Source organism: Mustela nigripes, chromosome 6 (genome assembly GCF_022355385.1).
Source record: "Mustela nigripes isolate SB6536 chromosome 6, MUSNIG.SB6536, whole genome shotgun sequence".
NCBI lineage: Eukaryota > Metazoa > Chordata > Mammalia > Carnivora > Mustelidae > Mustela > Mustela nigripes.
This window is the reverse complement of record NC_081562.1, coordinates 57,784,703-57,796,940: the sequence shown is the minus strand read 5'-3', so window position 1 is coordinate 57,796,940 and position 12,238 is coordinate 57,784,703. Positions and strand designations below refer to the sequence as shown.

Below are 12,238 nucleotides of genomic sequence, written 5' to 3'. Positions count from 1 at the left end.
ATCTTCTTTTTTGTTTCAAAGGTTTCAAAGCATATCCACATCTAATACAAAGGTAGGAAGATATTGGACTACACTGGGAAATAGCAGCTGACAGGGCCTCTGGCACGCGGTGATTTATGTGAATGGAACTTCTGCAAGACATCTAGCTAGCGGGTTTCAGACCAAGGGGTTGACATCCGAACACGAGTCAGCCTGGGAAGCATCAGCAGCGAAGTAGCATTAAGAACAGAATGTTCTGTTCAAACACCGAAATATAGAATCATTTCTATCCTGTTTATTTACTTCAAGGATGAAATAATCTGGAAGCACAAAATTACACCAGTCTATTCCAACTCGTGCTGGAAAAGAGATTTAAAGTATCCGTTCAAAAGCCACATAGGCATTACGTGGCTGTATCAGGATTAAACTGCTCCACCATCTCCCAATTCAGTTCCCATCAGCGCCCTTGCTGATTCAGCCGGGCCTGCTTTTGCATTCACGCCTCTGCTTTGACCATCCTTAGGGGTCTATTCCTTGGCTCCTGGGGAAGATCGTAACACTAAAGCAATAGTGTTCTACCAATTTTTTTGAAATCACATTTATTAAATGCGTGTACACCACAGCATTGTGCTCCAGCCATTACTCAAGGAGCTCTACATTTATTGTCTTCTTTTCTTTCTTTCTTTCTTTTTTTTTTTTTTTTTTTTCACTTACTGTCTTATTTAATCCATCCAACAGTCCTGTGAGTCAGGTTTTATAAACCTTCATTGTGTCGCTGAGAAATGTGAGGCTCAGGAATTTTTTTTTTTTTTTTTAAACAGGGGAAAGTGCGAACGCAGTCCCCCACTACCACAAATTATGCAGTCGAGTTTCCCACATTTGGGGAAATCGCAGGGGTCAGCACATCCGGAGTGCAATGGATAAGCCTCGCCCTGGGAAAACCACCTTCGTGATCATGGTATCTCCCCTGCCAGGCTCAGGAATTTTAACTTGTCAAATGTCACACAAGGAGGTAAGAAATAGAACCAGAATTCAAATCCAGGCCCCCCTTTTTTTTTCTTTTTAGTTTTACTGAGGTATAATTGACAAATAAAAATTTTATCTATTTGAGATGTGATGACTTGATATGCAAACACATTGGGAAATGATGACCATGATCAAGTTAACATATCCATCACCTCCTGTAGTTATCTCTTTTTTAGCATAGTAAGAACCCTAAAGCTGAATAGCATCTTGAACTTGAATTAGTGCAAGTATACAATACAGTATTGTTAACGATACTTACCATGCTACACAATAAGTAGATCCTCAAAACTTGTTTATCTCATAACTAAAGTTTGTACCCTTTGACCAACATCTCCCCATTTCCTACCCCTGGCCCTTGGCAATTACCATTCCATTCTTTGTTCCTGTGAGTTCAACTTTTTAGGTTCTACATATGAGATCATACAGTATATGTCTTTCCTGCTTCTGACCTATTTCATTTATTATAACATCCTCCAGCTTCATTCACATTGTCGCAAATGGTTGTTATGGCTGAATAATGTTCCGTTATGTATCTACCATATCATCTTTATCCTTTTATCTGTCAACAGACACTTCGACTGTTTCCCTGGGCTTCCTTATTCCAAAAAGCATATCCCTCAACCAGAAGAGCTATTCACTTCCTACAGAGCCTTTTTTTTTTCAGTGTTCCAAGATTCATTGTTTATGCACCACACCCAGTGCTCCATGCAATACATGCCCTCAATACCCACCACCAGGCTCACCCAAACTCCACCTCCCTCCCCTCCAAAACCCTCCGTTTGTTTTTAGAGTCCACAGTCTCTCATGGTTCATCTCCCCCTCCAATTTCCCCAAATTCACTTTCCTTTCCTTCTCCTAATGTCCTCCATGTTATTCCTTATGCTCCATAAATAAGTGAAACCATATGATAATTGACTCTCTTTCTATAGAGTCCTTTCTAGTTTATGTGATTGTTTTTCATCTGAGAGGGGTACCAAAAGTATAAAGGAAGTAAGAAAATGGAATAAGGGTATGAAATGCTCACACACACCCAATCTGTCATTTGTTGTTTGACAGACCAATGGAGGAGCAGGTGAAATGTGCCAAAGTACAAAGGAATTCAGCGGGTTTGATTCATGCAGCTCGCCACTAGATTCTCTTCCGGTCAATGTTACTTAAAGTTAAAATCACTTTAAAATGGTTTAAATCCTCATTTAGATGAAATACCTTCAGATTATACAGGATCCATCCAGGTATCTACCTATAACTGAAGGATGTCAAGGAGCCTATTTCATTTCTCATGTCAAATTTAAAAGTTGTCAACTATTTTTTAGTTTCTCTTAACTAATGTCATTGTTGTCACGCTTACTAAATCTCTATTACACCATTTGCTGTCCTTTACAGCTCTTGTCCTATCTTCCTCCAAAATGACTTCTTACAACTTCCAACTGCGTTCCCAAGTGCCTGTACACCAGGACGGATGAGCAAAGCTGTCATCCTGTCCCTTCCCTTCATGTCTTGACAAATGTTAACTATACACTGCTTCTCCTTCCACCTCACTCATGCAGACCTCAGCTCGTTCCTTCTACCTTCGAGTCTCCTGTTCTATGAGTCACCAATATCCTCTTCAACTCCTATAAATGATTCAAGTCCCTCGCTTGCTGTTATACACTCCCTGAACATAGGAAGGGATATTTTCTGTTGGTGAGTTGGAATAATGAGAGGCAAATACAAGGACGTGGTGAGTGTGGGATGACAGGAGAAGAGATCTGAAAGGGCTCCTCCCCCTCCTCAGAAAGGACACCTGCCATAGTGCTGTGAGAGAAACTCGCCAGACTGTACCTTCACACCTCACTCAGAAGCAGCAGCGAGAGTCTCATGAGTACATGGCCGACCTTTCCTAACTTCATGCCCAACCAAAGCTGGAGACACAGAACCTCTTCTCTGTTTTGCTTTGAGTTGAAGGAGCAGTCTAGATTCCAGTTTTGCTTGCGGTCTAACTAACTGTAGAAATGGACTTTTAGACACTGGAGAGACAGTATTCTTATACCAGACCAGAGTTGATGTCAGCTGACAGCACACATGGGGATTTCTAAAGTAAGCTGAAAGGCTTTAGAAAGCAACATATTCAAATGGGAGCTTCTTCGGACAGGTGATTTAGTGTGCAGAGTACTGGATAAACAAATAAGGGCGGGACTTGTGTTCGGATACCAAATTCTTCCCTTTCTCTGATTTTATGTCACTTAACTATCCGGGTGTAAGTGACAAAAGGAAAATCTTTAATTTCTATTCTATTTCAACATTAAAGAAATTGGCATTTAAAATATGTGTATCATTTTATAATTTTATCTTTATCTCTGAAATTTTAGATTCAGCAATCCCTGGGGACACAATCACAGAATTCTTTAAACAGGTGTCAGGACCTTGGGTACTAGTGCATGGTTATATCAAGTGATTCAAGTTGTGTAGCCCAGTGTTTCTATGAAATCAAACAGCCTTTAGCCATTTGGTTACTATGTGAACTTGGAAAAAATACACAACCTCTTTGAGCCTAATTTTCTCATATATACCATGTGGGTAATTATACTCAGTTTGTAGGATTATTATGAGAAGTAAATACATAATGAATAAAAAGTGTTTATCATAGTACCTATATGATACATGCTAATATTACTTGGATCGTTGTATAATTATTATTTCACATCCACTATGTTATTTAAAACTTGAAGCTTTTACTGGAAAGGAAAGGGGTAGAGGAGATGATCTATATGAGAAGGAAGGAAAAAATGAGGCAGCTATTCCCATCCAGAAAACTACTTTATTTACTATCCAGGCTTTTCTGCCTTTTCCCAGACATGTCTTCCCAGGATTTCCTAGATGTCCCTCCCATATCTGAGTTTCACAAGCATTTATTTTCATTTAGTTCATTTGAGACACATTAAGAAAGATCTCAAGGATTCAATGCTTGGGAAGCTATGTCAGTTAAGGAGTCTGAGATGTAGGGGCATCTGGGTGGCTCAGTTGGTTAAGCATCTGCCTTTAGCTCAGGTCATGATCCAGGGGTCCTGGGATTGAATCCCACCCACATCAGTCTCCTTGCTCAGCGGGGAGCCTGCCTCTCCCTCTGCCTGCCACTCCCCCTGCTTGTGCTCTTTCCGTCAAATAAATAAATAAAATTTTAAAAAGAAAAGAATCTCAGATGTAAAATCCACTCAAGGGGCTTCCCTTAAAAAAACAGAACTAATTGGTCAGCACTGTCCTAGGAAGCTGGCTAAGTTTCTGTCTCTTGTTTCGTTGCCCTTTGTTGTCCTAGAAAGAGATTTTTGTTTTTATTTTCTGGGCTGTTACTTCCTAATTCTTCTCCCCTTTGCCTTTTTCTTTAATGGCAAGACTGAGGGTTTTACTGCTGCCAGGAAAATAATACTGTGAACTCATAAAACCAACATTCTGTAAATAAAGCGGAATCTCATGGAACAGAAAAAAAAAAAGTCTGACTGGAGCCAGGAAAATTCCTCAAGGAGACAAAATACCTAGTGGTCTGAAAAAGAAAGAACAGATAGGCAAGGACAGACAGAGGAAGTAGGATTGTGGGAAATACGTTACAATGCCAAGGTCTGCCAACCTTCCTTCTCCTCCCTTCTTTCCTGGAACTGAGAATTTATCTGACCTTGTCATCAGTGTTTTCTGCAATGTTTTGCAAATAAAGATGCTCCTGAGTATCTATAAAAAGTCAGTCCAGGGGTGCCTGGGTGGCTCAGTGGGTTAAAGCCTCTGCCTTCAGCTCGGGTCATGATCTCAGGGTCCTGGGATCGAGCCCCGCATCGGGCTCTCTGCTCAGTGGGGAGCCTGCCTCCCCCTCTCTCTCGGCCTGCCTCTCTGCCTACTTGTGATTTCTGTCTGTCAAATAAATAAATTAAAAAAAAAAAAAAACCTTTTAAAAAAGTCCAATGAGAAAGCATATCATGTAGACCTCTCTAGGGCCAGTTGGTTGCCTAAAAAACACTTGTAAAGAAGAGGAACCACTAATTAAATCTGTGATCTAAGTTCACACTTGATCCATGAGAGTAGGGTCCCGCTCTGTGGTTTTCTCCATTCTGTTTCCAGGTTAGAGTTGGCACATAGAAGATGCTCGATACATTTGTAAAATGGATTGATGGTTGGATGGATGAAAGAATGACTAAAGCATAAGGCTACTTCTGGCCCTGGAGGGCATGCTCATGCTTCTCTTTCCTCCTGAGGGCAGGCAGAGAGGAGATCCTGTGTGGCTCCATGGCTCCTGTTGCCTGGGTTATAGCATCTCCCATGGGAGATCTTTGTGAAGTCTGAAAACACTGCCAGTCATGTCATTGTCTCTTCAGTCCCTTTGTTGTTACTCCTAGGAGTATCTGTACATAGTCTCTCCACTAAAGAACACTCCTCTTGAGTTAGGGGGAAATACATGTATATGTCTTTTTCAAAATTACCTAAAATCCAAATATAAGTTGGAGCTTCATGTGGTCTAATCTTTACAAGATATTTCAATTAAGAAAATATAAATTAGGGGCACCTGGGTGGCTCCATTCCTCGTTAAGCATCCACTTCTGATTTCTGCTCAGGTCATGATCTCAGGGTCATGACATCAAGCCTGGCCTCAAGCTCTGTGCTGGGTGTAGAGACTGTTTGAGATGCTCTCTCCCTCTCCCTCTATCCCTCCTCCTCCCCCGTTCACGCATGCTCTCACGCAAGGGCATGCAAGCTCTCTCAAAAAAAAAAAAAAAATTGGTGCCAGCATTAATTAAAAACAATTTTAATATTTCCTGGCACTTCTCAATCTTTTACAATCTCAAACAAGCATATTCATAACCATAGCATCTTATTTGTCTTTTCCCATGTCTCACTTTCAATGTCTCACATCTTACAGCAGCCTCAAAGCTTTTCTCTCTACAACTTCATCTCTACCCAAAACCTTCCCCATCCAGCAAACCAAATCTAAGGCTTTTCTCATTTCTCTCCTTCCACTTTTTTCTACCTCCATTTTTTTTATCTCTCTCTTTTTTCCAAGGAGTCAATATCGACCCTTTCTTATTAATACAAAGCCCCCATCGAGTTAGTCAGATCCTCTTCATAAACACCCATGATGGGAATTGCCACAAAAATATCTTTGAGACAGGGAGTGGTATGGGAAAAAAGAAAAAGAAGGGCTTGGAGTTTTCACACACATTACTAATTTTTATAAATTATATAAAAATGGTATTTATCATAGGAGAACCATAAATAAGTGGAAAACAGTGAAAGGGGACGATGAGAGGTGAAAAGAGGCAGTTTCCAACAGAAAGTGTTAGTCTTGCAAAAGGCAAGATGATAAGGAAACATGCTTAGAAGTTTAGGAAAGGGGCACCTTGGTGGCTCCGTCATTTAAGCATCTGCCTTCAGCTCAGGTCCTGATCTCCATGTCATCTGACTTCCTGCTCAGCAGGGAGTCTGCTTCTCCCTCTGCCTCTGCCTGCCACTCCCCTACCCTGCTCCTGCTGTCTCTGCCTCTCTCTATATATATCTCAAATAAATAAAGAAAATATTTTTAAATAAACAAATAAAACTTTAGGAAAGGCAGTGGAAGCAGTGATAAAAACAACTTGTGAAGAAAGGTGGAGCTTACGTTGGAGTTGGAAAGAGAAGTGTAAGATTTTCATGCTTGGATCCAGAGAGTGTAAGAATAAACAATGATAATGTCAGAAGGCAGACACAGCATAGCTGCCATTTGAACTTGGGAGTGGAGGAGGCAGGCAGAATCTGGCCAGAAAAGACCAAGCTAACATACCTCTCAAAGCGCATATTTGTAGCTGGAAAAGAGAGACTTCTCTAATTCCGGAGATGGGAGGGGCGGGGTGGGGGTGGGTGGAGTATCCTACTCATTTTAGGGATGAGACACTGAAACCAAACTTCCTTCATCTCATATAAATTGGGGGTTAGTAACTGAGTTGAGTGCATACAAAATGCTACATGAATAAGCCACAGCTAGCCTTTTTTTCCCAAAACAAGCGATGTAGTAAATGTTGTAAAAGCAGTGGAGTAAACTGTCTTTTGCAAATATAATGATTTGGATGATTTATCTTGGAAAAAGGGCACTGAAGCCAATCCTGAAACCAAGTTTGTGATTTAAAGAGGGAGACAACCACCAATCTTGTGACTAGAAATCACAATGGATAAATTTATCAGGGATGAGCATATGTTGTCTTCTCTTTGAGGTCCTCTTTAAGGTTTTATCACAAAGAATCTACCTCTTAATATGAAAAAGTCTGGGGGGAAAACCCTGAATTTTATTGGTCCTTCACAACTCATGATTCCTTCAGAGTACAAGGATTCCAACCTAGTTCCTTTAACAGGGAATCCTTTAGTATTTATAAAAGCTCTTTAGAAGGTGGAGGCTGGGAGGGAAAGTACATCCCCAAAAAACAAAAAGAATGAGGCATGTAGCTTCACCTGGTTGTCCAGTACTGCTCTTTGAAATAAATTATTGAAAACCATACCGACCACTCCCATGCCAACCCTTTTGCTGTTCCAGCCAAGTGACTGGTCCTGTAGCTCAGCTCACCTACAATCTGCTTCTCTGTGACTCAAATCTATGTCTTCCAACAGGACTCTTGGGTAACAGATAGCCGAGACACATCTTAATAGAAAAGGTTTTCTGATTGTCCAAGAAGAAAAAAAAAAAACAGAACTCTGTCTACAGCATAACCAGAGGCACCAAATTACAATCCTCCTGCTGCAAGAAAAGACATAGCACTTCTGCCACTGAAGGTATAATGGCATAATGGAAGCATATGTTTGTGAAAATCTATGTTGGAGGACACATGACAGCTAAAGCACAAAATGAATATAGTAAGTAGCTATTACTTACCTCCTTAGGGACGTGCCTTGTTTGTCTCTAGATCTGCCACAGCACCTAGCACAGTGCTTTGTCTCTCATGTGTCACTTGCTAAGAGCATATTGGATTAAATAATTATCAGGACAATGTCTGCAGAAAATGAGAGGTGGGCACCCTCTTGTCTTTGCTGCCCTTTAGAAGAGTGGTATCCAACCTAAGAGGGCCATGAGGCACAGAATTGGACTCAAGACACAAAACTGGATGGACAAGTTATGATGGAGCCAGTTGAGGAAACACAACTCATGGCATCACTGGGCATCTCTGCCCTGCTGAGCACCAGCAAAAATGCAAAAGTTGTCTACCACCAGGCACATGTGTGATTGGTCTAGGATTGATAGTTCAACCCTACTGGGAAAATAAGTTTACATCAGAACCAGTTTATGAAGGGAAGTCCTTTGCCCTCAGAAACTTTCATCCATCCATCAGGGGAGCCAGCAGAACACTACAGCTCTGTCTGCACCCGAGACCTGCAGTCAGGGCCAGGATAGTGGATCGGAGAAGGAATTAGAAAGGCAAACATGTGTTTGTGGCAACTCCCTTGTCCGTGGACCTTTGCCCAGGTCTGGCCCCAAAGTCAGGGCGGCCACAACGTCCGTAGCAGGGCAGCATCCTGCTGTAGCACAGTCTGGCCAAGGATTGAGGGAAACTGCCCACCCAGAGCAGATACTATCTGGAAGGAATGAAGATTTGGGAAAAGTCCCAGTGCTAGTTTAGGGCCAACCAGTCTCCACCTTCTCTGGCCCCCTCCCACTGGTTCCTCCCCTTTCAGCTGCTCTAGTTCTTATAAAAACTTCACAGCCTTTCACGAACAACCCACAGAAGCTCTCTTCTGTCTACTGCTGCACAAGCCAGTGAGACCAACCCACAGAACACGGAGAGACCATGAAGAGCCTGCTCCTTCTCTCCATCCTGGCTGCCTTGGCCGTGGCAGCTCTGTGCTACGGTGAGAAAACTTTCTTCTACCGCTTTTCTGGTTTTTCTTTTCTGCCTCTGATTTCAATTTATTTTTATTTTTCCCTTTCCCTGCTCCTCTTCTTCCCCCTCTCTCTAATAGAATCTTAAAGTACCATCAATCTACCATTTCCTAAGCCCTATGGACACTGATTTGTCCCATCAAATCTTCTTTACATCTGAAATATCCAGACTTAGCAAGCATGTCCTGTCTATAGTAAGTCACTATACACCTAGAAATTTTGCTGTTTCAGAAAGATATCAAATTCCCAGCCCCCAAGCTCTCATTTTTAGGGATGTTTATTTATATTTTGATAACAGTTGGTTAAAGGTATTAGTTAAATCACTCATTTTTAAGAAAAGCAGTTATCACATGAAATGTTAAGTTTAGCCTTATGCAGGGACAGATCAATCTCATCAACTTCCTACATTTGTTCAGTGAATTAATTTAAAAACAGAGTTCTACATTTAAAGAATCTCAGAGAAAAATGGGTGTATAATTCCAATTGTCAAAAGATAAATTCTACCTGGTTTCTCTATGCCGTTAACTACACCTGTGTCTGTTCAAAATTTATGAAAGAGAATCTGAAGGAAGATTATTTTCAATCCATCTTATGCTCCAATTATCTGGATATTTAGATGTCCTTGAACCTCAATTATATTAACAACCACTTGTACTTTTCTTCTGACTCTTGAAATTATTCATATGGTTTCTGTATCAGAGGATTTGATCTCTTCATCTCCTCTTTGGTTTTTCAAATAAAATCACTTGCTTACAAATATAAACCCCTTATTGCCAAATTTACCTATTGTGCACAGAGAAGTGGTAGAAAGAAGAAAACTTATGCTTTGGCATCAGCTCAGCTTTTCCTCTGAACTGGCTTCAGCCCAGTGGGAGATGTCACCTGGAACCAGTGGTTTCTGTGACTGCCAAGGTCACACAGGTTCTTACGAGGCTTTCAGAACCTCTTAGAAACCTATCTTGGTAGATCCTGGTTGACCATATCCCCACACTGCCGGGAGGACCTGGGCTATTTTCTGGACCCCTTTGTCCTTCTCAACCGTGCTCTTGGACAGGTCCCAAATGAATCAGAGAAGCAGCCTCTCTGGAAATCTGTGCGTAGCACTTAAATCAGCTTATTTCACTAGCCTGAAGACGTCAAAGCCCTTGGGAACTTATAGCCAAGTAACCACTGGCTCCTTCCTCATCAGAAAAAACTGAAGTGTAGAGATCTCTACACCAAGGACAGAGCTAGAGAAACAACTCCTCAATCCTAAATGCCTGAAATTTGTAATAATCACACTGCTCACTATATTCTTCACATCGTTTTGACTCTTTTCTCTCCGTCTGTCCTTCAATTTAGACCATTGTCATGTGTGATAAATAATAATCAACGGAAACTTTTTTTTTAATTCCAGAATCTCATGAAAGCATGGAATCCTATGAAATTAGTAAGTGAACATTTTACTTCCTTATTTAAATCTCATGTTTTAAAGAATCTCTCTTCCTATTCTTAAGCAGACAAAATGATAGTATGTGAAGATCATATAGGGAAGGGAACGAGGGCCTCTTTTGGAAAACAAAATTGAAGAATCTAACAACTATAAAAATCACCAGATGCACAATGGTTTAGGCTTGAAATAGTGTGATATGGTGTTGAAACTGCATTCAGCAGAGTTGGAGGCATTTGGAAATTTTAAGCTGGCACCACATCAGCCACACAGATGGAAAACAAGAAGTAAGGGACAAATGGTGAAGTATGGCAAAGTATGGAATTAGAGGCCAGTCAGCTAGGAAACCACAGTCGTCAGCATTATGTTGAATGCCATTGAGTATCTAGTTAACAAAGACTGAGTACAGGAAGAAGGAATATATCACCCTCATTCCCAGTTTGTTCATTATTTTCATGATATTTACACTGTCCATTTCTGGTGATCTAAAATTATGCTTCACAAGTCCTCAGGACAGACAGAGTTTCTCCTCACAGGAATTAAAAACACACTGACTAGGAATACCAAATTGAGAAAGGCAAAGCAATTGCCCAAAGGTGAAATAAACAAATAAAAATAACTGTGGCCTATGTAACAAACCTCTAAAAAGCATATGCTGATTTCTTTTGATTAGGCAGTTTATAAAATCTGCTTTACTTTTCCCTCTGAGTTTCATAAGATAGCTAGTTACATGAAATGTATGAGTTAATGAGTTTTCAAATGTATTTATGTCAGGGAATATTCATGGAAATATCTCCAACTATTGCTTCTCTGAAACTGCAATTATTTCTTTTTTCTTTGAAGATCCCTTCATTAACAGGAGAAATGCTAATACTTTTATGTCCCAGCAACAGAGATGGAGAGCTAAAGCCCAAGAGAGGTGAGTAACAAAACTTGATGAGGGGAGGTAATTTTACCCAATGTAGCATCCCTGATCTGAATGGAATGAGAAACATTCCATTTTTTTAATCATTTCTAATTGTAACCCTAAATCAAAGAATTAAAAACAGTGTATAGAAAATAACTGAATTTCAAGAAGACTAGTTTGTGAAAGACCCAGAAAGCTGAGAGAGGGAGAAGGGAAAAGGAGGACAGAAAGAAAATTTCTGTTTTCGCTTAAAAAAAAAAAAAAAAAGAAAAGAAAAGAAAAAAAATTCCCCAGTTCTACCTTTACCCCTATTAAGTGTCTTTAATATTGGGGGATGAATGGGATCTCTCTCCTATATTTTCTTATTCTTTCTTTCCCCTCTTTTCCCTTTCTTCCTCCCCTCCCCCCAACTCTATGCTTCTAATTTGGGGCCTCTTTCCCCCCAACCACCAACATTCTAGGATCAGAGAACGCACCAAGCCTGCCTATGAGATCAATCGGGAAGCCTGTGATGACTTCAAGCTTTGCGAACGCTTTGCCCTGGTTTATGGATACGACGCAGCCTACAATCACTATTTCCGGCGGCGCCGAGGAAGCAAATGAGATTAGAAAAAGTCTCTTTCCAGAGCCTGGTGTCTGGTTTTGTATTCCTTTGCAGTAGCATCATCGAACTACATAAACACATAAGAATTGCTTACTTCTTACATGTTCTTGTCTGGCTGCTGCTCTCCTTCCCGATCCCAGGCTGATACGCAGTGTAAGTGCAATGTTGTGAAAGGTCAAGAGGGAGTTAAGATGTGTGATTAGTATGTAATAAACTGTTGGTTGGATACTTTCATTTTGTGAGTCTGATTTCTTCTGGAAAAAAAGTACTAAGATATTTAAACCATGATCCATCTAACCCAGAACAGGAAATTCTGTTAATCATATTCTAGTGCTCATTAGAAACTATCTAGGGGCACCTGGGTGGCTCAGTGGGTTAAGTCGCTGCCTTCGGCTCAGGTCATGATCTCAGGGTTCAGGGATCGAGCCCCGCATC

General features: G+C 40.8%; 1 protein-coding gene and 1 non-coding gene across 2 annotated transcripts; one reads left to right on the top strand and one right to left on the bottom strand.

Annotated features, from left to right (window-relative positions):
• Positions 1-797: 797 nt before the first annotated feature.
• LOC132021054 (U1 spliceosomal RNA) lies at positions 798-962 on the bottom strand. The gene has a single exon (XR_009405232.1). It is a non-coding gene; the product is annotated as a U1 spliceosomal RNA (small nuclear RNA).
• A 7,721-nt stretch (positions 963-8,683) lies between these two features.
• Positions 8,684-12,037, top strand: MGP (matrix Gla protein). Its single transcript, XM_059404767.1, has 4 exons — positions 8,684-8,832; positions 10,260-10,292; positions 11,136-11,211; positions 11,661-12,037. Exons 1-4 carry the CDS (start codon positions 8,772-8,774, stop codon positions 11,800-11,802), a joined length of 312 nt encoding a protein of 103 aa, XP_059260750.1. The 5' UTR covers positions 8,684-8,771; the 3' UTR covers positions 11,803-12,037.
• The last annotated feature ends 201 nt before the right edge of the window (positions 12,038-12,238 follow it).

Excerpts from the sequence above, each read along its gene's own strand:
- MGP (XM_059404767.1), top strand. The coding sequence starts at position 8,772 with ATGAAGAGCCTGCTCCTTCTCTCCATCCTGGCTGCCTTGGCCGTGGCA. Across the intron at positions 8,833-10,259 it reads CGTGGCAGCTCTGTGCTACG|AATCTCATGAAAGCATGGAA; the intron begins GTGAGAAAACTT and ends TTTTAATTCCAG. Across the intron at positions 10,293-11,135 it reads CATGGAATCCTATGAAATTA|ATCCCTTCATTAACAGGAGA; the intron begins GTAAGTGAACAT and ends TTTTCTTTGAAG.